The sequence below is a fragment of the Trachypithecus francoisi genome, unplaced genomic scaffold (genome assembly GCF_009764315.1).
Source record: "Trachypithecus francoisi isolate TF-2019V2 unplaced genomic scaffold, Tfra_2.0 Lachesis_group5, whole genome shotgun sequence".
Taxonomy (NCBI): domain Eukaryota; kingdom Metazoa; phylum Chordata; class Mammalia; order Primates; family Cercopithecidae; genus Trachypithecus; species Trachypithecus francoisi.
In genome coordinates, this window is record NW_022681470.1 from 149,320,262 (window position 1) to 149,343,834 (window position 23,573).

The 23,573-nt window shown below is 60.9% G+C and overlaps 2 protein-coding genes across 4 annotated transcripts in view; one reads left to right on the plus strand and one right to left on the minus strand.

The window, feature by feature from the left end:
• The first annotated feature begins 1,125 nt into the window (after positions 1–1,125).
• Positions 1,126–20,807, plus strand: POLRMT (RNA polymerase mitochondrial). 3 transcript variants are annotated; one of them, XM_033195345.1, is made up of 21 exons: positions 1,126–1,316; positions 1,791–1,895; positions 5,138–5,739; positions 11,072–11,202; positions 11,446–11,632; positions 12,750–12,899; positions 13,274–13,438; positions 13,507–13,677; positions 13,880–14,104; positions 14,409–15,197; positions 17,157–17,279; positions 17,560–17,682; positions 17,904–18,083; positions 18,353–18,439; positions 18,539–18,652; positions 19,261–19,316; positions 19,443–19,541; positions 20,172–20,244; positions 20,361–20,446; positions 20,534–20,610; positions 20,706–20,807. In XM_033195345.1, exons 1-21 carry the CDS (start codon positions 1,229–1,231, stop codon positions 20,753–20,755), a joined length of 3,681 nt encoding a protein of 1,226 aa, XP_033051236.1. In that variant the 5' UTR covers positions 1,126–1,228; the 3' UTR covers positions 20,756–20,807. The 3 variants fall into 3 exon arrangements, with proteins under 3 accessions (XP_033051236.1, XP_033051237.1, XP_033051238.1); XM_033195346.1 differs by having other exon boundaries at positions 12,750–12,842; XM_033195347.1 differs by having other exon boundaries at positions 1,184–1,547.
• A 66-nt stretch (positions 20,808–20,873) lies between these two features.
• HCN2 (hyperpolarization activated cyclic nucleotide gated potassium and sodium channel 2) overlaps positions 20,874–23,573 on the minus strand; it is a 35,827-nt gene continuing 33,127 nt past the window's right edge. The window contains exon 8 of the mRNA XM_033195348.1: positions 20,874–22,233. Coding sequence (XP_033051239.1) covers positions 21,557–22,233 — 677 coding nt within the window. The 3' untranslated portion in view covers positions 20,874–21,556. The remainder of the gene's footprint in view (positions 22,234–23,573) is intronic.

The window sequence follows — 23,573 nt, forward strand, 5'->3', positions numbered from 1 at the left end:
ACCACACCCGGATAATTTTTGTATTTTTACTACAGATGGGGTTTTGCTCTGTTGCCAGGCATGTTTGCATATTTGCCGGGCTGGTCTCAAACTCCTGACCTTAGGTGATCCACCTGCCTCGGCCTCCCAAAGTGCTGGGATGACAGGCCTGAGCCACCAAACCAGCTCCCCTTTGCAACTGTGACATCAGCCTGGAACACAGTTACCCCCAGATATTCCTATTCTCACCCTTCACAAGCCTGCTGCCCCAGAGCAGGCACTCCCCACTCTGGCCTGCTGCCCCAGCTGAACGACACAGGTGGGCACGCCTTCCAGGTTCCATGCTAAAGCTCCCGCCCTGCTCCTCTAGGCAGGATCACGCGGAGACCATGGCAGGCTCCAGGCTCCGGGGTTTATTTCATTCCCTTGACCTCGCCCCACTTAGGCGAACCCAAGCCTGCGGCTCCATTCCGCCCCTGCCCCTGAGGGCTTGGAGACTGGAGGGTAAACTGACGCCGGAGGCTGGGAGTCTCCTGGACTGGGGCTTTCTCCCCTTCCAGCCTCCCTGAGGTCGCGCGTGCGGTGTATTCCAGCAACTTGACCCTCTCTGAGCCTCAGCTTCTTCCACGATAGAGGGCATCCTATTAGCTGTTACCCAAAAGTTGTCGTTGGAACAATGAAGGTTGCAGACAGGAATCTCTAAATTGCAGATGCTGTCCTCATTATGAGATGAGAGTATTCCTTGAAAAAAAAAAAAAAGCCGGGCACGGTGGCGAGGTCTGCAATCCCAGCCGAGGGGCGAGGATCTCTGTACCCCAGTAGTTCGAATCTGCACTCAGCTATGACCTCGCCACTGCACTCCAACCTGGGTGACAACGCGTCCAAAAAAAAAAAAACAAAAAAGAAAAAGAGAAAAAATGTCCGGGTTTGAGGTTCCTCCTCGGGAAGACAGCCTGCGAGTCCCCCCCAGTTGCCACGGCAACAGCTCTGTCCCGCCCCCTCTTTGAAAACAGCGGGAGAAGCGAATCAGAGCGTTCCATCGGCGCATGCCTTCGCGACTCCGGGTCCCACTGCATCCTGGGAGTTGTAGTTCCGACAGTGCACTTCCGGCTGGAGTGTCCTTTCGCAGCCGCCGTCGACCATGAAACTACAACTCCCGGCGGGCGGCGCGGATGCTTGCGCAGGCGCTAGTCGGGTCGGGGGGGGCGGGGTGGCGGTGGCGGTGGCGGCGGCCGGAGTGGCGTGCGTGATGTCGGTACTTTGCTGGGGCCGCGGCGCGGCGGGGCTCAGACGAGTCCTGCCGCCATGCGGCCGCCCGGTGCTCCTCGCCAAAGAAGGTAACGCGAAGGAAGAAGGCCAGGCAGCCCAGGGGCCACGCCGCGGCTCGCGCTCCCCACCGCGCGGCCGGGGCCTTTGGCGCTTTGACCTTTGCCCGTTTGCGGCTGCGTGTGCGGAGCCCGCCGACCCGGCCACGCTTTCCAGTCGCCCTTGCCCGCTCCTCCGACGGAGGCTCCTCAGTGTACTCTGACCTTTGACTCCTGGTTTCTTATGGAGCCTCCTGACCCCAGGTGCGGGGTTTAGGGCTCTTAACCCTTGACCTGCTGCACCTCGAGTGCGGGGAGCCCTCTCCGCGGTTCCGCGCCCGTGTTCACCGCGGCGGGGCCCCTTCCACCTTCGCGCGCTCAGTTTTTTTTCCAAGTTAAGCCCGTGCTCAGAGAGTTTCCGCTGCGTTTAGGGCTCTTTTGCCCTTCGACCCTGCGGCATCTGCCCTTGCGGACGGCCCCCTTCAGCCGCCCTCGTCTCTCCCGCAGGGACCCTCGGTGGCGTCTGCGGCCCCAGGAGGAGCTCGTCCGCCAGCCCCCAGGAGCAAGACCAAGACCGCAGGAAGGACTGGGGCCACGTGGAGCTGCTGGAGGGTAAGCGCGACCTCCGTGGCGGCCCGGGAGAGGCGAGTCCGCCCCCTGCTGCCGGGAGAAAAGGCGGAGGCTCAGATTCTGAGGCAGGGTGAGGGGGGTCTCCACCTCTCGGGCCCAGACGGCGTTACTGGAACGTCTCTTGCGCCGCTCATGGGCCCTGTCCTTGCCTAGCAGGCTCCTTCCTGGAGCTTTCGTAATTTCCCCTCCCCAGAACCCCACCAGGTCCTCCCACGTCCCAGGGACACAGTGAGGCTCATTATTATGTCTGGAGACACCCCCAAGGCCACATGTGCAGAGCCAGGACGTGAACCCTGAACTGACTCAGGTTGCCTGGCTTGGCTCTGGGGGGTGGGCGCCTAATGGAGACTGGATGACTGCGAAACTTGGGAGGGACAGCCCAGGCTCCAGCGGTGGCAGGTCCTGGCTGGTGGTGTCGGAGGGTGGTGCGAGCTATGCTTGCTTCCCACCGCTGCTCCTGCCCCACATCCTGTCTGCATCCATCAGCCATCCGGGAAGGGAGAGACGGGAGAGCCTTTATAAAGGGAAGGAACCTGGCCAGGTGTGGTGGCTCACACATGTAATCCCAGCACTTTGAGAGGCCAAGGTGGGCGGATCAAAAGGTCAAGAGTTCGAGACCAGCCTGGCCAATATGGTGAAACCCCGTCTGTAATAAAAATATAAAAATCAGCTGGGCGTGGTGGTGGACGCCTGTAATCCCAGCTACTGGGCAGGCTGAAACAGGAGCATTACTTGAACCCAGGAGGCGGTGGTAGTGAGCAGAGATCGCACCACTGCACTCAAGCCTGGGCGACAGATCAAGATTCTGGCTCAAAAAAAATAAAAATACAAAATTAGCCAGGCATGGTGATGCACGCCTATAATCCCAGCTGCTTGGGAGACCGAGGCAGGAGAATCGTTTGAACCTGGGAGGTAGAGGTTGCGGTGAGCTGAGATCGTGCCATTGCACTCCGGCCTGGGCAACAAGAGAGAAACTCCATCTCAAAAAAGATAAAAAAACCTCTCACCTGTTAATACTAAAAGTATCTCCTGAGTTTTGGAGCACACTGAAGGCGGACGTCACACTTGTCTTTTTATTTCAATAATCTTTTTTTTTTTTTTTCTTGTGACGGAGTCTCACTCTCTTGCCAGGCTGGAGTGCAGTGGTGCGATCTTGGCTCACTGCAGCCTTTGCCTCCTGAGTTCAAGCAGTTCTCCTGCCTCAACCTCCTGAGTAGCTGGAACTATAGGCGTGCACCACCAAGCCCGGCTAATTTTTTGTATTTTTAGTGGAGATGGTGTTTCACCATGTGGGTCAGGATGGTCTTGATCTCCTGACCTTGTGATCCGCCCACCTCAGCCTCCCAAAGTGCTGGGATTATAGGTGTGAGCCGCTGCACCTGGCTGCCTGTTTTTTTTTGTTTTTTTTTTTTTGAGACAGCGTCCTGTTCTGTCTCTCAGGCTGCAGCACGGTGGCCTGATCACGGCCCACAGCAGCCAGGAACTCTTAGGCTCCGGTGATTCTTTCACCTCAGCCTCCGGAGTAGCTGGGACCACAGGTGCGCGGCCCTATGCCTGGCTTATTTCAACCATCTTTTTTTTTTTTTTTTTTTTTTTTGAGATGGAGTCTTGCTCTGTCGCCCACGCTGGAGTGCAGTGGCCGGATCTCAGCTCACTGCAAGCTCTGCCTCCCGGGTTTACGCCATTCCCCTGCCTCAGCCTCCCGAGTAGCTGGGACTACAGGTGCCCGCCACCTCGCCCGGCTAGTTTTTTGTATTTTTTTAGTAGAGACGGGGTTTCACGGTAGCCAGGATGGTCTCGATCTCCTGACCTTGTGATCCACCCGTCTCGGCCTCCCAAAGTGCTGGGATTACAGGCTTGAGCCACTGCGCCCGGCCTTTTTTTTTTTTTTTTTTTTTTTTTTTTTTTTTAAAGATGGAATCTCGGCTGGGCGCGGTGGCTCAAGCCTGTAATCCCAGCACTTTGGGAGGCCGAGACGGGCGGATCACGAGGTCAGGAGATCGAGACCATCCTGGCTAATACGGTGAAACCCTGTCTCTACTACAAAATACAAAAAACTAGCCGGGCGACGAGGCGGGCGCCTGTAGTCCCAGCGACTCGGGAGGCTGAGACAGGAGAATGGCCTGAACCCGGGAGGCGGAGCTTGCAGTGAGCTGAGAGCCGGCCACTGCATTCCAGCCCGGGCGGCAGAGCAAGACTCCGTCTCAAAAAAAAAAAAAAAAAAAAAAGATGGAATCTCACTCCGTTGCCCAGGCTGGAGTGCAATGGTGTGATCTTGTCTCACTGCAACGTCTGCCTCCCAGGCTCAAGCAGTTCTCCTGCTTCAGCCTCCCAAGTAGCTGGTACTGTAGACACGTCACCATGCCCAGCTAATTTTTTGGATTTCTAGTAGAGACGGAGTTTCACCATGTTGGCCAGGCTGGTCTCGAACTCCTGACCTTAGGTGATCTTTCTGCCTTCGCCTCACAAAGTTCTGGGATGACCGACGTGAGCCCCACGCCCAGGCAGCGATAGGTTTCCAATAAGGCTTCCTTAGACACAAAACATTTAGGCACTGATTGGTTGGCAAAAGTGCAACCTGAGGCAGCACGAACAGGAACCCTGTTCTCCCTGGAAGCAGTGGCTCAGTGTTTACTAACTCAGCATCCACCAGCTTAGACCATGGGAGCCTAGGAGTATGTGTGTGGCAGCTCCACCAGCTGGGGGGTCTTGCTGAGGCAGGGTGCAAACTTGCAGGCCACGGTTGAGCCAGGGAGTGGGTGGCTCAGGGTCCCAGGAGCCTGTGCGGAGGCCCTGAGGTAGACTGTGAGTGGGAGGGGCAGGGGAGGCTGGGGAGGCGAGGGGCGACCTGGATAGATTCTGGGGGCAAGCCCGGAGGCGGTACTGAGAGATGGACAGAGGGAGTTGTCAGAGACCCCGGGGTTCTTGGCCTGGGCACCTGGAGGGTCGGAGTGGCCTGGGACCAGGGAGACGCGGTGCAGCGGGTTTAGGTGGGAACGTGTTTGGGCTGCTGAGTTTTGTGAGGCTCGGGGCTCGGGTGGGGAGGTGCGTGTGTCTGAAAAGGAGGGGGTGGACCTTACGGCGTTGTTGGGACATACGAGGAATTCATGCCTTGGGTCCCAGTGAGCTCAGCCACCTGCACCTCCTGGCCCGGCTCGGGGTCCAGAGAGATAGGTGCTTGAATGGGGGCTCCCTCTGACCTCCTCCCCCTCTGCCTCTCACAGTGCTCCAGGCGCGGGTGCGGCAGCTACAGGCTGAGAGCGTGTCTGAGGTGGTGGTGAACAGGGTGGATGTGGCGCGGCTCCCAGAATGTGGCAGTGGAGATGGTGGCCTCCAGCCACCCAGAAAGGTCCAGACGGGGGCCAAGGGTGCCAGCCCGGTGCCCTGTAGCGGCTGGGCACAGAGACTGGAGAAGGAAAAGCGGGTCCAGCGGATGCACATACAGCAGTTGAAGGCGAACCTGCAGATGCAAGTCCAGAGTGGGGAGTTCAAGGTGCTGCCCAAGCACCTGCAGGTGAAGCCCCGGCTCCTGAGCAAACAGCTGGCCACGTTCCTGGCCCCCAAGAGCTCCTGGGAGGAACAGCTGCCCCGGGTGCTGCAGGAGGCCCCTCGGAAGCTGAGCCTCGACGTGGGGCGGGCCCCATCCACGCAGGCCCAGCTTTCAGGTCAGCAGCAGAAGCTCCTGGCCTTCTTCAAGTGCTGCCTGCTCACTGACCACCTGCCCCTCGCCCACCACTTGCTGGTCACCCACCACAGCCAGCGGCAGAAGCAGAAGCTGCTCACTCTGGACATGTACAACACCGTCATGCTTGGCTGGGCGCGGCAGGTGAGTGCTGCTGGGAGCCGGGACACCTGCCCTGGTCGTTGGAGACGGGAACTTGCCCTCGTTTAGACTGGACTTTTATCTCTTAGCCCTCAGGTTCAAGTCCTTTGTTTTTTATTTTAATAATTCTTTCAGGCCTTTCAAATACAAATGACATGTGATTCTCAAATTTTGAAAATGACCAAAAAAGTAGGGAGAAATTCTGCTAATGTCTTTGGCATTTTCTTCCGGTCTTTCTCAGGGCCCGTGAACCTGTCTGGGCAGGGGGTGCTTTTGGCCTCATCGGTGGGCAGCCTGCAGAGCCCTGGTCAGGATGAGACTTTGATGTTGGGGTTGACTTTGCTGCTTTCTCTGGTTTCCTGAGGTGGAAGGTCGGGTGACTGTGCTGAGATCCTTCTGTGTGAAACGTGGGTGCTCACCACCTGTGAGCACAGCTTTAGCTGGATCCTACCCGTGTCTTCCTTGTGGTTCATCTGGGGTGTTTTCCAACTTCTCTTGCCATTTATTTATTTATTTACTTACTTACTTAGGAGATGGAGTCTCCTGTCACCAGGCTGGAGTGCAGTGGCGTGATATGGGCTCATGGCTGCCTCTACCTCCTGGATTCAAGTATTTCTCCTGCCTCAGCCTCCTGAGTAGCTGGAATTACACGCCTGGCTATTTTTTGTTTTTTTTTTTTTTGTATTTTTTGTTTTTTTTTTTTGTATTTTTTGTTTTTTTTTTGAGACAGAGTCTCGCTCTGTCGCCCAGGCTGGAGTGCAGTGGCCAGATCTCAGCTCACTGCAAGCTCCGCCTCCCGGGTTTACGCCATTCTCCTGCCTCAGCCTCCCGAGTAGCTGGGACTACAGGCGTCCGCCACCACGTGGCTAGTTTTTTGTATTTTTTAGTAGAGACGGGGTTTCACCGCGTTAGCCAGGGTGGTCTCGATCTCCTGACCTCGTGATCCGCCCGTCTCGGCCTCCCAAAGTGCTGGGATTACAGGCTTGAGCCACCGCGCCGGGCCTATTTTTTGTATTTTTAGTGGAGACGGGGCTTCACCATGTTGACCAGACTGGTCTCGAACTCCTGACCTCGTGATCTGCCTGCCTTGGCCTTCCAAAGTGCTGGGATTACAGGCATGAGCCGCCGTGCCCGGCCAGAGTTTCTCCTTGGACCCCTTGGTTGTTTTGGAGGGTGGTGTTTATACAGGGCTTCGAGGGAGCAGACATTCCCAGCTTTCTTCCACCCCGTGGTCCTTCAACCCTAATTTGAGAAACAGCAGTAAAAGTTTGGCTTAATATTTCGGTAAACATGGGATACTGTTATGTTAAAATACAGTTATCACAGCGTTAAGACCAATTCATGGTAGAGAACTTGATATGCTTCTTTATTAATTCATCAAAACAGTGAAATTCAGGATCCGCTGGAGCCACTCTTGCAGCGAAGTCTGCAGCGTCCTCACCACAAGGTCGAGGTGCCTTGCTGCCTCATTCACGTTGCTGTAGGGGTACTAAACTCCAGGAAGACTGAGGAGGAGGGTCGTGTATTTTCCCCTCCAAGGTCACAAGCCCCCTGAATTCCCTCAACAGAGAGCCCACACTGTAACAGAGCACTTTTGTGGTCAGCCTGGAGCTGTGATGAAGTGTCACAAACATGGTGACTGGCATAGCAGAAACGCACTCGCGGCACTGGCCCAGAAGTCTGAAATTAAAGTGTCTGCAGACCCGAAGTCTAGAGACTCTAGCAGGGCCCCTCCTGCGTCTCCCGGTGTTCAGGGGTAGCCGGCAGTCCTGGGTGTTGCTCAGCTGTGAGCTCAGCCTCCTGAGTAGCTGGGATTACAGGTGCGCCACCACCCCGGATAATGTTTTCCATTTTTATTTTTTAGTAGCAGTGGGGTTTCACCATGTTAGCCAGGCTAAGGCATTACTTTTATCTTTTTTTTTTTTTTTTTTGAGGTGGATTCTCTCTGTTGCCCAGGCTAGGTAGGGTGCAGTGCCATGATCTCGACTCACTGCAGCCTCTGCCTCCCGGGTTCAAGAATTCTCCTGCCCCAGCCTCCTGAGTAGCTGGGATTACAGGGACTCATGACCACGCCTGGCCAATGTTTGTATTTTTAGTAGAGATGGGCTTTTGCCATATTGGCCAGGCTGGTCTCAAACTCCTGATCTCAGGTAACCCACCTGCCTCAGCCTCCCAAAGAGCTAGGATTACAGGCATGAGCGACCGCGCCCGGCCACATACTCTAACCAGCACCATCCCATAGAACTTTCTATGATGTTGGGAATTTTCCACGTCTGCCAACAGCTGTGTGTAGCTGCTGAGCACTTGAAGCTGGTGAAAGGGAAGAACTGAATATTTTAATTTAAGGACTGTGTGTGGCCAGTGAGGTCTACTGGCCACACACATGGAAGTCGTTTAGAAACTGCCCCAAAACTACCTGGGTGTGGTGACTCACGCCTGTAATCCCAGCAGTTTGGGAGGCCGAGGCGGGCGGATCACAAGGTCAGGAGATCGAGACCATCCTGGTTAACACAGTGAAACCCTGTCTCTACTAAAACTATAAAAAATTAGCCGGGCGTGGTGGCGGGTGCCTGTAGTCCCAGCTACTCGGGAGACTGAGGCAGGAGAATGGCGTGAACCCGGAAGGCAGAGCTCACAGTGAGCTGAGATGGCACCACTGCACTCTAGCCTGGGCCACAGAGTGAGACTCCGTCTAAAAAAAAAAAAGAAGCCCCAAAATTCATGTGTCTGGTGTGTGGCCACCTTGTGTCACAGCATGTGTTAAAACTGCAGGACTATGGGGTGGGAAGATGTGGGGGAATTTTTTACCCTTTGGAATAGTCTTTTACAGTTAAAGACCACTCTTTTTTTTTTTTTTTGAGAGAGAGTCTCGCTGTGTCGCCCAGGCTGGAGTGCAGTGGCCGGATCTCAGCTCACTGCAAGCTCCGCCTCCCGGGTTTACGCCATTCTCCTGCCTCAGCCTCCCGAGTAGCTGGGACTACAGGCGCCCGCCACCTGGCCCGGCTAGTTTTTTGTATTTTTTAGTGGAGACGGGGTTTCACTGTGTTAGCCAGGCTGGTCTCGATCTCCTGACCTCGTGATCCGCCCGTCTCGGCCTCCCAAAGTGCTGGGATTACAGGCTTGAGCCACCGCACCCGGCCAAGACCACTCTTAAGCAGCCACTGAGTCAAAGAAGAAATTGCTCAGAGCAGGGATCTCACGAAAAACGAATACAAGAAAAAAAATTAGATTTTTTATTTTTATTTTTATTTTTATTTTTTGAGCCTGGCTCTCTCTTTAAAAAATAAAAAATCTGGCCGGGCGCGGTGGCTCAAGCCTGTAATCCCAGCACTTTGGGAGGCCCAGATGGGCGGATCACGAGGTCAGGAGATCGAGACCATCCTGGCTAACACGTTGAAACCCCGTCTCTACTAAAAAAAAAATACGAAAAACTAGCCGGGCGAGGTGGCTGGCGCCTGTAGTCCCAGCTACTCGGGAGGCTGAGGCAGGAGAATGGTGTAAACCCGGGAGGCGGAGCTTGCAGTGAGCTGAGATCCGGCCACTGCACTCCAGCCTGGGCGACAGAGCCAGACTCCGTCTCAAGAAAAAAAAAAAAAGAACCTCCAAGTCTGTGTCAACAGCGAAGTCTCTGTCACCCAGGCTGGAGTGCAGTGGCGAGATCCCAGCTCTCTGCAACTTCCGCCTTCCACGTTCCATTGATTCTCCTGCCTCAGGCTCCCAAGTAGCTGGGATTACAGGCATGTGCCCCCACACCCAGCTAATTTTTTTTTTTTTTTTGTATTTTTAGTAGAGATGGGGTTTCACTATGTTGGCCTGGCTGGTCTTAAGCTCCTGAACTCGTGATCCACCCGCCTTGGCCTCCCAAAGTGCTGGGATTACAGGCATGAGCCACTGTGTCTGGCCAAAAATTAGATTAAAAAAAAAAGAAATTGCAAGGGAAATTTAAGGATGCATGGCCAGGCGTGGTGGCTCATGCCTGTAATCCCAGCACTTTGGGAGGCCGAGGCAGGAGGATTGCTTGAGCCCAGGAGTTTGAGACCAGCCTGGGGAACAGAGCAAGACACCCCTCTCCCAAGAAAAAAAAAAATTGGGCTGGGCGTGGTGGCTCACGCCTATAATCCCAGGACTTTGGGAGGCCAAGGCAGGTGGATCCCTGGAGGTCAGGAGTTTGAGACCAGCCTGGCCAACAGGGTGAAACCCCATCTCTACTAAAAATACAAAATAATTAGCTGTATGTGACGGTGCATGCCTGTAATCCCAGCTACTTGGGAGGCTGAGGCAGGAGAATCGCTTGAACCCAGGAGGTGGAGCTTTCAGTGAGCCAAGATTGTGCCACTGCACTCCAGCCTGGGCAACAGAGGGAGACTGCATCTCAAAAAAAATAAAATTTCCAAAGAAGTAAAGTATGAAATTTGAAAACACTTGGAAATAATGAAAATGAAAACATCATGTACCAGAAGTTCTGGGATGCAGTGTTCAGAGGTAATGTATAGCCATAAAATGCCTACATTAAGAAAGGTGATGGCCCGGCGTGGTGGTTCACGCCTGTAATCCCAGCACTTTGGGAGGTTGAGGCTGGTGGATCATGGTGTTAGGAGTTCAAGACCAGCCTGGCCAGCATGGCGAAACCCTGCATCTACTGAAAATACAAAAAATTAACTGGCGTGGTGGTGCGTGCCTGTAATCCCAGCTACTCAGGAGACTGAGGCAGGAGAATGATGTGAACCCAGGAGGCAGAGGTTGCAGTGAGCCGAGATCATGCCACTGCACTCCAGCCTGGGCAACAGAGCAAGACTCCGTCTTGGGGAAAAAAAAAAAAGGTGAAACATCTCAGACGAAATACTTCACCTTTTACCTTAGGAAACTAGAAAAGGAATTTCTCACTAAACCTAAAGCAAGCAAATGAAGTTACAAAAATGAAAACAAATAAATGAAACGGAAGGCAGAAGCGGTAGAGAACAGTGAAGCCAAGTCCTTCGAAAAGATTATGCAGTTGGCAAACCTTGAGGTTGACCTGGAAAGGATCAATTTCAGAACCCCAAAACTGGGCACATTTGTGTTCTCAAAATACGAAAATTTAAAAATACTGACAAGCCTCCTCCCAGAGGAACGTGCGCCTCCCACAGTCCCACCTGGCAGGCCATGCGGCCACCTCTGCAGGTAGAGCCTGTGTGTGAGAACCCAGAGGGACGCGTCTGTCTGCCCAGCTGGCCACTCCTGCTTGGTCACCCTGTCGCCTGCTGAGCTGGTGGCTACAGAGAAGGGGTCTCCAGGGAGCAGGGGGGAATGCAGAGGGGCCATCCCCCCAGACCCTCACCCTGGCTTGGTCTCCCAGGGGGCCTTCAAGGAGCTGGTGTATGTGTTGTTGATGGTGAAGGATGCCGGCCTCAACCCAGACCTGCTGTCCTACGCGGCCGCCCTCCAGTGCTTGGGGAGGCAGGACCAGGATGCCGGGACCATTGAAAGGTAGGTGGTGTCGAGAGGGCCCCACCCCTACCTCCCACCCCCCACCCCCCACCCCCCACCACGTTCCTGCCAGGGTCTTAAGATCTGGGACAGTGCCTGGGCTGGGGGCTGGGGACCCATGGACGGCCTGACAGCTGCCCTGAGGACTACAGGCTAGCAGGAGGTGGCCACGAGGTGCCCCGGGCTCTGTGGAAGCCCAGCATGGGGCTGGCCCATCCCTCAGGCAGGTCTGCTGCCCCGCAGGTGTCTGGAACAGATGAGCCAGGAGGGGCTGAAGCTGCAGGCACTGTTCACTGCCGTGCCTCTGTCTGAGGAGGAGCAGGCCACTGTGCTGAAGGCTGTGCACAAGGTGAAACCCACCTTCAGCCTCCCGCGGCAGCCGCCGCCCGCGGTCAACACCTCGAAGCTGCTCAGGGACGTGTATGCCAAGGTGAGCCCACGTGGGGTCCAGCAGACGGACTTCAGTCCTCATAGCTGCCCTGAGGGGGTCTCTGGAGCCTCAGCTCAGACCAGTGGGCCTCCCTGGTGTCCAGGGCTCACCTGGGCCGGGCCCTGGATTCTTCCCTTCCTCCTCCAAGAAGACTGAAGGAGCCAGAGCTGGGAGGGTCTTGGCCCTAAGGGTGTGGGCTCTTGGCGGATGAGGTGGTCGGGCACTCCAGAGGCAGGGTGGGGTGACAGGCAAGAGCAGCGCGTTCGAATGGGGCTGCCAGGTGCACGCAGTGTGCTTGTCTTTTACTGAGGTGTAATTCACCTGCCATAAAACCCTCTTAAAGGTGTAATTCAGCGACTTCAGTATATTCACAGTTGTCTAATTCCAGAATGTTACATCACCCCAAAAGGAAGCCCCATCTCCATCACCCGTCACTCCCATCCCCCTCATCTCTGTGGATGAGTCTGCCCTGGACATTCCACAGAAATGGGACTGCACACTGCGTGGTCTTTATGTTTGGCATCTCCCACTGAGCGTGACGTCCTCACGGTGCATCCGCAAGGCGGCCCGGGTCAGGGCTGAGTCATGCTCGGGTGCGTGGATGGCCGCGCCGTGCTGGTCTGTTCGTCCGTTGATGGACGCTTGGGCTGTTTCTACTTCTCGACTACTATGAGTCATGCGGCTGTGAACGTTTGTGTACAAGCTTTTGTGTGGACCTGAGCCTTTGATTCTCAAAGTGCTGGGCTTTAGTTATATTTAATTCATCTATTTCTGGATGGGTCACATTCACACAGTTCCAAGTTTGAGGAGAAAACAGCAAACATCTGGGGGCGCAGTGAATGGTCTCCCCAGGCTCTGCCGGCTCCCAGCACCACCGTCCCCCACCCCACGACGATGCCCACTGTCCCATCTAGAGGGCCCGAGGTCAGGAGGGGCCAAGGCCTCTGGTTTGAACACTGGCACTGACTTTACCTGCAGCCCACTTTTCCCCGTCAGCGATGGCGGTCAGCAATGTGCAGGAGGCGCAGAAACGCGCGCACCCGTGCCTTCTCGGGGTCCTGGGAGGGCAGATCTCCCTCGGGCTGAGCCCCCGACCTCACTACCCCCATCCCTGCAGGATGGGCCGGTGTCCTACCCGAAGCTGCACTTGCCCCTGAAGACCCTGCAGTCCCTCTTTGAGAAGCAGCTTTGCGTGGAGCTGGCCAGCAAGGTGTGCGTGGTGTCTGTGGAGAAGCCCGCATTGCCAAGCAAGGAGGTCATGCAGGCGGTAGGAGCTGAGGCGGGGTGGTGACCGCCGCGGGGGCTGAGCTCAGTGCATGCGGTTGAATTGCTCATGCCCTGGTCTGGGCATGCAGGGCCTAGGGTCTCAGCCTGGCTGCCGCTCAGGGGAAACTTGTGGGGTCCTGAGGTTGGGTCCCGGCCTGTGGTGCTGTGCATTCTGCGGCTGGGCTTGTGCTCTTGGCTGCCTCAGGCGCACCGAAGCCGGCCGAGGGCGCAGGCCGGGGTGGGGAGCTACCCGGAACACACAGCAGGGACCTTGAGGGCCACGAGGTCTCCGCAGGGAGCTGTGGTGACCCCCGGCCTGTGAGCCTGGGTCCCGCCAGCTGCCATGGGGCTCACCAGGCCCTTCGTCCCTCGCAGCGGAATACCCTGCAGACCCTGCGGGACCACTGGGAGAAAGCGCTGTGCCGGGTGCTGCAGGAGACCAAGAACCGCCTGGAGGGCGAGGTGCACAAGGGCCGGTTCTCACTGTACCCCTTCCTGTGCCTGCTGGACGAGCGCGAGGTGGCGCGGATGCTTCTGGAGGTGCGTCTTCCTCCTCGCGGCCGGGTCCCCGGGCGGGGCGGGCGGGCACTCACGGCCTCCTTCTCCAGGTCCTGCAGGGGCTGCCCGCCCCCGGCGAGTCCCTCACCACCCTGGCCCGGGAGCTGAGTGCACGCACTTTCAGCCGGCACGTGGTGCAGAGGCAGCAGCTCAGTGGTCAGGTGCAGGCGCTTGAGACGTACTACAGGAAGTACCTGCATCTGCTGGCCTCTGACACCAAGGTGAGGCGCGCACCCCCTCTCCTGGCCGGGGCCAGTGGTGGGTGGGCGCTCTCCCTCTCTGGGGCAGCCGGGTTTGCCCCCAAGCGTCAGCCTCTTCCTCGGTACACTTGGGCTGACGGCCCCACCGGGGGAGCAGGCAAGGGCGGTGGGGCGTCGGGTCGGAGGTCCCGATGCCCAGCTCCCTGACCGCCCTGTCCCACAGGTGCCCAACCCCTGCCTGCCGCGGCAGTACTGGGAGGTGCTGGGGGCGCCCGAGGCCCTGCGGGAGCAGCCCTGGCCCCTGCCAGTGCAGATGGAGCTGGGCAAGCAGCTGGCGGAGATGCTGGTGCAGGCTACGCAGATGCCGTCCAGCCTGAACAACCCGCATGGCTCCTCCCGGCTTGTTCCCGTGCTCTACCATGTGTATTCCTTCCGCAACGTCCAGCAGGTGCCAGACAGCAGTGTCCTCCTGAGCTGGGGGGCATCCTGCTGGGGGGACAAGGGACCCCATGGGGTTGGCGCCTCTGGGTGGTGCCTTGATCTCAGCGCAGCCATCAGTACGTCCCAGGACTCGGGACACACCATGGGTGTCCGCGCAGCTGTCCGGCGTTTCTAGAGGTAGCTTCTGTTCGTGGGAGGCCACACTGGTTTCTTGGTGGTCGGGGAGCTGGTCTCTCTCACCGAGTTTAAAGGGCGGCGGTAGGAAGTCACCGGCAGCGGGGGCCCTGACCCATCTGCCTGTCGCACCGTAGATCGGCGTCCTGAAGCCGCACCCGGCCTACGTGCAGCTCCGGGAGACGGCCGCGGAGCCCACGCTGACCTTCGAGGCGGTGGACGTGCCCATGCTGTGTCCCCCGCTGCCCTGGACCTCCCCGCACACGGGCGGCTTTTTGCTCAGCCCCACCAAGCTGATGCGCACGGTGGAAGGTGCCACGCAGCACCAGGAGCTGCTGGAAACCTGCCCGCCCACCGCCCTGCACGGCGCGCTGGACGCTCTCACCCAGCTGGGCAACTGCGCCTGGCGAGTCAACGGGCGCGTGCTGGACCTGGTGCTGCAGCTCTTCCAGGCCAAGGGCTGCCCCGAGCTAGGCGTGCCGGCCCCGCCCTCCGAGGCTCCCCAGCCGGCGGAGGCCCACCTGCCGCATAGCGCCGCGCCCGCCCGCAAGGCTGAGCTGCACCGTGAGCTGGCGCGCTGCCAGAAGGTGGCCCGTGAGATGCACAGCCTGCGGGCGGAAGCGCTGTACCGCTTCTCGCTGGCGCAGCACCTGCGGGACTGCGTCTTTTGGCTGCCGCACAACATGGACTTTCGCGGCCGCACCTACCCGTGCCCGCCGCATTTCAACCACCTGGGCAGCGACGTGGCGCGGGCCCTGCTGGAGTTCGCCCAGGGCCGCCCACTCGGCCCGCACGGCCTGGACTGGCTTAAGATCCACCTGGTCAACCTTACCGGGTTCAAGAAACGCGAACCGCTGCGGAAGCGCCTGGCTTTCGCGGAGGAGGTGATGGGTGATATTCTGGATTCGGCGGACCAGCCCATGACGGTAGGGGCAGGGCCTCTGCGACCCCGGGTCCCCTGCCCACCCTCTTCCCCAGATGCCCCCGTCCTCCCTCTACCCCCTCCCCCTGCGCCCCCGCGCCTCCCGGCCTTTTTCCTCCTCTGGTGCCGCCGCGTCACCTGCCCACCCTCCTCCCCAGGTGCCCCCGTCTTCCCTCTCTCCCCCTCCCCCTGCGCCCCCGCGCCTCCAGTCCTTTCCCCTCCCCTGGTGCCCCTGCGTCCCCTGCTCGCCCTCCTCTCAAAGCGTCCCCTCCCCCCTCCCCCTGCGCCCTCGTGTCTCCCGCCCTCCCCCGTCGCCCCCACGTCTCCTGCCTGCCCTCCTCCTCAGGCGCTCCCGCCCTCCCCCCTCCCCCTGTGCCCCCACGTCTCCCGCCACGTCCACCGCCCGCCCTCCTCCCCAGGTCCTCTCGTCTTCTCCTTCCCTCCTTCCCCTGCGCTCCCGTGTCCCCAGCCCGCCCTCCTCCCCGGGCGCCCCCGCCCTCCCTTTTTCTCCTCCCCCCTTCCCCTGCGCCCCCACGTCCCTCCTCCGTCCGTTTTCCTTTCCCGGCGCCCCCGCCCGCCCTCCTCTCGGCGCCCCCCTTGCCCTCCTCTCGCGCCCCGACGTCCCCTGCCCTCCTCTCCCGGCGCCTTCGCGTCCCCCGCCCTCCCCCCGCAGCGCCCCCTTGTACCCCCTAGTCCTCCCATCCCCGGGCACCCCCACGTCTCCCGTTCTCCCCGGGCGCTCCTATGTCCCCCTGCGCTCCTTTCTTCCCTCTCCACGTGCCCCTCGCACCCTTTCCTCCCCCACCCGCGCTCCCTCCTTCCCCCCTCCCCCCCGCGCCCCTGCCTCCCATATGCTCCCTTCTCCTCCGCCCCGCTCTCCCTCCTCCCCAGACGCCCCCGCATCCCTCGCGCTCCTTCCTCCCCCCCGGCACCCCCGCCTCCCCCATGCTCCCCCCCATGCTCCCTCCTCCTCTGGCGCCCCCACATCCCCCATGCTCCCTCCCCCCCCGGCGCCCCCGCCTCCCCCATGCTCCCTCCCCCCCCGGCGCCCCCGCCTCCCCCATGCTCCCTCCCCCCCCGGCGCCCCCGCCTCCCCCATGCTCCCTCCCCCCCCGGCGCCCCCGCCTCCCCCATGCTCCCCCCCCCCCGGCGCCCCCGCCTCCCCCATGCTCCCTCCCCCCCCCCGCGCCCCCGCCTCCCCCATCTCCCTCCCCCCCGCGCCCCCGCCTCCCCCATGCTCCCCCCCCCCGCCCCCCGCCTCCCCCATGCTCCCTCCTCCTCCGGCGCCCCCGCCTCCCCCATGCTCCCTCCCCCCCGGCGCCCCCGCCTCCCCCATGCTCCCTCCTCCTCCGCGCCCCCGCCTCCCCCTGCTCCCTCCCCCCCCCCCCCCGCGCCCCCGCCTCCCCCATGCTCCCTCCCCCCCCCCCGCGCCCCCCGCCTCCCCCATGCTCCCTCCCCCCCCCGGCGCCCCCGCCTCCCCCATGCTCCCTCCTCCCCCCCCCCGGCGCCCCCGCCTCCCCCATGCTCCCTCCTCCCCCCCCCGCCCCCCGCCTCCCCCATGCTCCCTCCTCCTCGGCGCCCCCGCCTCCCCCATGCTCCCTCCCCCCCCGGCCCCCCGCCTCCCCCATGCTCCCTCCTCTTCTGGCGCCCCCACATCCCCCGCGCTCTCTTCTCTCCTGGGCGTCCCCGCGCTCTCTCCCCAGGCGCCCCCGCGTCCCCCCTTCCCCTGGTGCCTCCAGGCACGCTTGTCTCAGCCCCGTCCACCCGCAGCCCTCACCTTCCGTCTGTGGCTGTAGAGGACTCATCCAGTCAGTGCCCCGTTTCTCACCCACATGGGTCCCGTGTTCACTGTCAGGCATGTTCGTCTCCTCTCTCTGTTCCCACCTCCGTGCACCACACCCCCCCAGCGGGCTCAGGAAGTCCGCCCGTGCCTCATTGCCCGCCACACCCGCTGTCCCCGCAGGGCCGAAAGTGGTGGATGGGCGCTGAGGAACCCTGGCAGACGCTGGCCTGCTGTATGGAGGTGGCGAATGCCGTGCGTTCCTCCGACCCTGCTGCCTACGTCTCCCACCTCCCTGTCCATCAGGTGAGCCAGCAGGGTGGGCCCCTGAGGCCATGCCGTGTGCACTTGGTCTGGGGCTCGACTTGAGGGTGTGAGATTTCACCTTCTCTTGTGGTGTCTTTTGGAGGTGGCCCTAGAGGGTCCAGGAGCCGTGGCTCCTGGCCTTTCCTGGGAGCGTGCAGGGCTCAGGTGCACTTGGCTGGGCGTGCACAGCCTTAGAAATGGCTCGACCTGGGGGGTAGTTTGGGGCCCCACACATCTCTGCCTCTGAGTCTCCATCTCCCGTTTGCTGCCCCTCCCTCAGGACGGCTCTTGCAACGGCCTACAGCATTATGCTGCCCTGGGCCGCGACAGCGTGGGCGCCGCCTCTGTCAACCTGGAGCCCTCGGATGTGCCGCAGGATGTGTACAGCGGCGTGGCTGCGCAGGTAGGGCGTGCCCTGTTACCTGCTGCCGGGGCATCTGGGTGTGGGGGCAGTGTGGGCTTGAGTCTCAGCCCCAGGCGCCCTCACCTTGGCCTATCCTGAGGATGTGGTGGGGCTGGGGCGGGGGCTTCCCAGGCAGATGCCGTTTGAGGGCTTCATGGGTGCTTGGTGGCCCCTGGGCTGCTGGCAGGGCTGACTCGTGCACCTGCCCTCCCGTGGTGCAGGTGGAGGTGTTCCGTAGGCAGGACGCCCAGCGGGGCACGCAGGTGGCACAGATGCTGGAAGGCTTCATCACCCGCAAGGTGGTGAAGCAGACGGTGATGACTGTGGTGTACGGGGTCACCCGCTATGGCGGGCGTCTGCAGATTGAGAAGCGCCTCCGGGAGCTGACCGACTTTCCCCAGGTGCGCCAGGCCTGTAGCACTTGGAACACGTTGGTTTCACTGCCATTTAAAAGTTGGACGGTTTTGCCGCAGACCCAGCCTCCCAGCAGAAGACCCAGCTGTTCCCCTAGACCACTGCCTGCCTGCTAGGGCTTGGGCATCTCTCGCCGACTGGGAGTGTCAGGCCCCATCCCCCCCGGGCCCTGGGCCTCAGTTGCTCTGAAATGGGGGGGGTAGGGCGCGAATGGGCCAGCCCCTGAGGACCCGCACCTGCCGCCCGTCTTCTGCAGGAGTTCGTGTGGGAGGCCTCCCACTACCTTGTCCGCCAGGTCTTCAAGAGTCTACAGGAGATGTTCTCGGGGACCCGGGCCATCCAGGTACTTCCTGTCCTGTCCCCGCTCGGCCAGGGCTCTCTGAGCAAGTGAATGGGAGCCCTGGCTTGAGCCCCCAGCCCTGAGACGGCCTGTGTCCCGCAGCACTGGCTGACTGAGAGCGCCCGCCTCATCTCCCACATGGGCTCCGTGGTGGAGTGGGTCACACCCCTGGGTATCCCCATCATACAGCCCTACCGCCTGGAGCTCAAGGTCAAGGTCAGTGTAACTCCCCATCCAGTCCCAGTGTACCCCCGTTCCAGTGGATCACCCCATCCCGTCCCAGTATACCACCATCCCAGTGGACCCTCGTCCCAGCATATCCCCGTCCCAATGTAACCCATCACAGTTTACCACCCCGTCCCGTCCCAGTGTGTCCGTCCCGGTGTACCATCCCATTCTGTCCCAGTATACCACCGTCCCAGTGTACCCTGTCTCAATGTACCCATGCCAGTGTACCCCCATCCCATTGTACCACCCCATCCCATCCAGTATGCCCTTGTACCACCCCGTCCCAGGGTGTCCAGTGTACCACCCCATCCCATCCCAGTATACCACCATCCCAGTATACCCCTGTCCCAGTGTGCCCGTCCCAGTGTACCACCCTGTCACATTCCAGTGTACCCCCATCCCAGTGTACCCCCGTCCCAGTGTATCACCCCAACCCAAGTTTACCCCATCCCAGTGTATTACCCCATCCCATCGCAGTGTGCCCCGTCCCAGTGTACCCCCGTCACAGTGTACTCCCATCCCAGTGTACTCCCATCCCAGTGTACCACCACTGTGGTGGGCCTCAGGTGGGACTCACCAGCTCCTTCCCTTTTTAGCAAGTACGAGGTGGGATTCAGAGCATCACCTACACTCACAACGGAGACATCAGCCAGTGAGTGGGGGGCCTGGGCTGGGGGGCTGGCTGGGGGAGCAGCCACAGTGGAGACAGTGGCCAGTTAGGGGCGTCCCTGGGTTGGGAGTGCATTCTGGCCCCCACCCAGCACCTGCCTGTTCCTAGGAAGCCCAACACGCGTAAGCAGAAGAACGGGTTCCCGCCGAACTTCATCCACTCGCTGGACTCCTCGCATATGATGCTCACTGCCCTGCACTGCTACAGGTGGGCATCTCCGGGCGGCAGGGGTGCTGCTCGCCTCCCAGGGTCCTCTGTTCTGGCTACCAGAGCACAGCTGGCAAAGCAGGGTCCAGGAAGGGACAGTGCTGGGTGCAGGGTCTGGGCAGAGTGGATCGGCTGTGTTTGTGGGGCCTCTGTTCCCCGAACGTGAGGGTGGTGCTGTCAGCTCCCGCCCCCGCTGTGGCCTGATGGGGAGAGGCAAGCATGGACTCTGCCCCTTCCTGGTGGGCATTTCTTGGTGAGCACCGTAGTGTGTGGTTAGATCTGGGGCACGTGGAGGTCGTTCCAGCAGCATCTACTGGCCACAGGAGCTAGGAACGCCCAGGACGTGGGGTGGTGACCCTGGCAGGAGGGGACAACGCAGCTGCCCTCGGAGCTGAGGCTCCCACAGCAGCCTGGGGGGCAGCAGGTGTGGGGCAAGGAGGCTTCTGAGAACATTTCCTCGGCCTGTGCTGAGGCCAAACCCAGACTGTTTGGGCAAGGGGTGGGGCGAGCCTGGAGGGGGGTGGGCTTCCCTGGACCGTGAGTGGAGAGGGCTGAGCACAGGGCCAGATGCTCGTGGCGGGGCGGCCCTGTGGGCTCCCTTCCCTTCAGGAGCCCTCTGCTCTGCCGCAGGAAGGGCCTGACCTTCGTCTCTGTGCACGACTGTTACTGGACCCACGCAGCTGATGTCACCGTCATGAACCAGGTGCCCCCGTCTGAGCCTTAGTCCATCCATGGGTGGGGCCGGAAACTCCGGGGCATTGGGTAGGGTGGTGCCCAGACCCTGCCTGATCACCCACGGGGGTTCTCTCTCCTGCCCAGGTGTGCCGGGAGCAGTTTGTCCGCTTGCACAGTGAGCCCATCCTGGAGGACCTGTCCAGGTTCCTGGTCGGGCGGTTCTGCCCTGAGTAAGGCACTCCCTGACCCTAACTACCCTACCTGGACACCCCCCACCCCCAAAACCTGGCCTCAGCCTCACCCCACCCTGCTTCCAGCCCCAGACCCCAGAAGCTCTCCCGGTGCTGGGAGGCCAGCCAGCTGAAGGCGACACTGCAGGCAGTACCCAAGCCAGGTAGGCGGGCGGACAGCCGCGCAAGGGCGCCTCTAACTGCGGGCCAGGGCGGGGCCTTCGTGCCACCCACGCTGTCCGCTCTGCTCACTCTGCAGGGGCCTTCGACCTGGAGCGGGTGAAGCATTCCACCTACTTTTTCAGCTGACACCCGGCGGGCCTTGGGCCAGTGTGTAAATAAAGCTCTTTTGCCACCTCCAGGAACTGTTATTTTCAGTGAGGGTGCGTGCCCTGTGCCTCCCGAGCAATCATACGTGGCGAGGGTGGGCGCCAATGCTGTCGTTTATTGCGCGGAATGGGAGTGTGGGGGTTAATGGGGCGTGGGGGGCCACGGTGGGGGCACTGCTGCCTCGGCTCCTCAGTACATTCATCACGGCGGCGGGACCCCAGCCTCGCCCCCGCGCCCTGCGCAGCCAGGCCCGCCCCTTGGTGCCGGTGCTGGAGGGAGCCAGGGGTGCTGCTCCCGGAGGTCACCGCCGGACGCGCGTGGAGGGGGCCGGGCCGGTTATTGCGTGAGCGCGATGGGGGCAGCGGGAAGCTGGCGGGCCAAGTATTGCACTTAAAAAACAGTCCTCATCGGACGACGGGTCACCTGGAGGGCAGGGGGCGGGCGGGGCTCCAGAGCCGGCTCCTCTCGGCCACTGGGCCGCCCCGTCCCTATTTTACAGCGGGGGGAACTGAGGCACCGAGGTGAAGGGAGCCCCCTCGCACGCGAGGCCGCCGCCGGGGGCAGGGGCGATGGGGGTGGGCGCAGGGCGATGAGGGGGGACGGCCAGGGGCACGGAGGGGCTGCCCCACCGGCCCGGCCCGTCCGTCCGACTACGGCTACCTACGTCTCATCTATGGCTTCTGGGCGGGCGGGCGGCCGGGGCAGCGCAATGGCATGGCTTTGGTCTGGATGACGGCCCCGCCCCCGGCCCACCTGGGCCCGTGGGGCGGTTGGCGAGGGTCACAAGTTGGACGAGAGGCGCGAGCGCGCGGAGTTCTGGGGGTCCAGGCCGCCGGCGGCGCCAGGCGAGGCCGAGTCCCTGCGGTCCGGGCTGGGCGCGGCGGCCCGGGCAGCAGGCGTCGGCCCCAGGCGCGGCGTGGAGCTGCTGGCCGGGCGCGGGGAGGCCGCGGGGCCGGGCGCGCCATGGGGCAGCGAGGGCTGCGAGGCGGACAGTGGGCGCGACGCGCGGCTCAGGCGGCGCGCAGGCAGGGCGGGCCCAGCAAGGGGGGCGGCGGGTGAGCCGCCGTAGGGCGAGGTCCGCGGTGCCCGGGGGCTGGCGGGCACGCCCGGGGGGCTGGCAGGGGGCGGGGGCCCCGGTGAGGCGGCGGCAGGTGTGGGCCCCGGGGGCGGGCGGCGGACGAGGCGCGGCGAGCCGAGCGCCAGCGGCCCCACGAGCGGCCGCGCCACCTGCGGGCAGAAGCTCATGGCCACGGCCTGCTGCAGCGTGGCGATGGCCGAGGTGACCTGCGGCGGCGGCGGCGGCGGGAAGAGGCCCACGCGCTGACCCAGCTCGGCCTGCTGCACCATCTCACGGTCATACTTGACGATCTCCTGGATGATGGCGTTCTCCTGGTTGTTGAACACGCCCGAGTTGAGGTCATGCTGCACCTTGTGCAGAAGGATGGAATTCTTCTTGCCTGCAGGAGAGGGGGCGTCAGCGCGTGCACAGGGAGCACTTGCTGCGTACAGCAGGCACCGAGCACCCACTTACTCTACACGGCACGCATACGTGGAGCACCTGCCGGATATAGCAAGCAGGCACCGAGCACCTACTCTACACAGCGGGTGCGCATGGAGTGCTTGCAGTGTAGAGCACACATGTATTTAGTACCTACTGTATACAATAAGCACACATGTAGCCTCTCTTGCCTACAGTATGGATATTGAGTACCTGCTGTATACAGGCACCTGCTGTGCACAGCCGGCATGCATGAAGCACCTGCATACAGAAAGCAAGTTTTTTGTTCTTTTTTTTTTTTTTTTGGGAGAGACAGTCTCGCTCTATCGCCCAGGCTGGAGTGCAGTGGCGCCATCTCAGTTCACTGCAAGCTCCGCCTCCAGGGTTCACGCCATTCTCCTGCCTCAGCCTCCCGAGTAGCTGGGACTACAGGCGCCCGCTTGTATTTTTAGTAGAGACGGGGTTTCACCGTGTTAGTCAGGATGACCTCAGGATCATGATCCTGACCTCATGATCCACCTGCCTTGGCCTCCCAAAGTGCTGGGATTACAGGTGTGAGCCACCACACCCGGCAGCAAGCAGGTATTTAATGCCTGCTATGTACATGGAGCGGGTATCACTGTACAGCAAGTATGCATGTGTACCATCTGTATGTGCTGATTACGTAATGAATGCCTCCAGTGTGCCACAGGCATACCGAAAACAACTGCCTGTAAACAGCCCGTGCTCAGCGCCTGCTGCATACAGAAGGTATAACCTAAACACCTGATATTCAGGAATGTGTTGCATACTCACTGTATAAAGCAAGTTGTGGAGTGCTTCCTACTGTACACTGGGGAGCTCCCTGACACCACTCCATCGCACCTGTCCTGCGTTTCAGCCACGGTCTTCATTCCCATTCCCACAAACAGCAGCATGAGCCGCGATCTCCCTCGCGCCTACATCCAGTCATCAGGGCTCTGCCCCTCCCTGCCCCGGAGACTGCCCCCTCAGAGACCAAGTCACCGTCTCCCTCCTGGACACGGGCCGCCTTGGCGGGTACAATCTGACCAGGTCCTCTGCCCACCTAGAACCCTCTATGGCTCCCTGATGCTCCTGATTTAGTCAAAACTGTCCCTGCCACCCACTGGGCTCTGTGTGTCGGGCTCCCCCTTCCTCCCCGACCTCCTCCAGGCCTCCCTGGCTCTCTGGACTCTAGGCCTCCTTTCCACCTCAGGGCCTTGGGACGTGCTGTGTCCACTCCAGAAACACACCTTCCTCCCCCTTTCCACGTGGCATCCCTTACCCTGGTCTCCACTC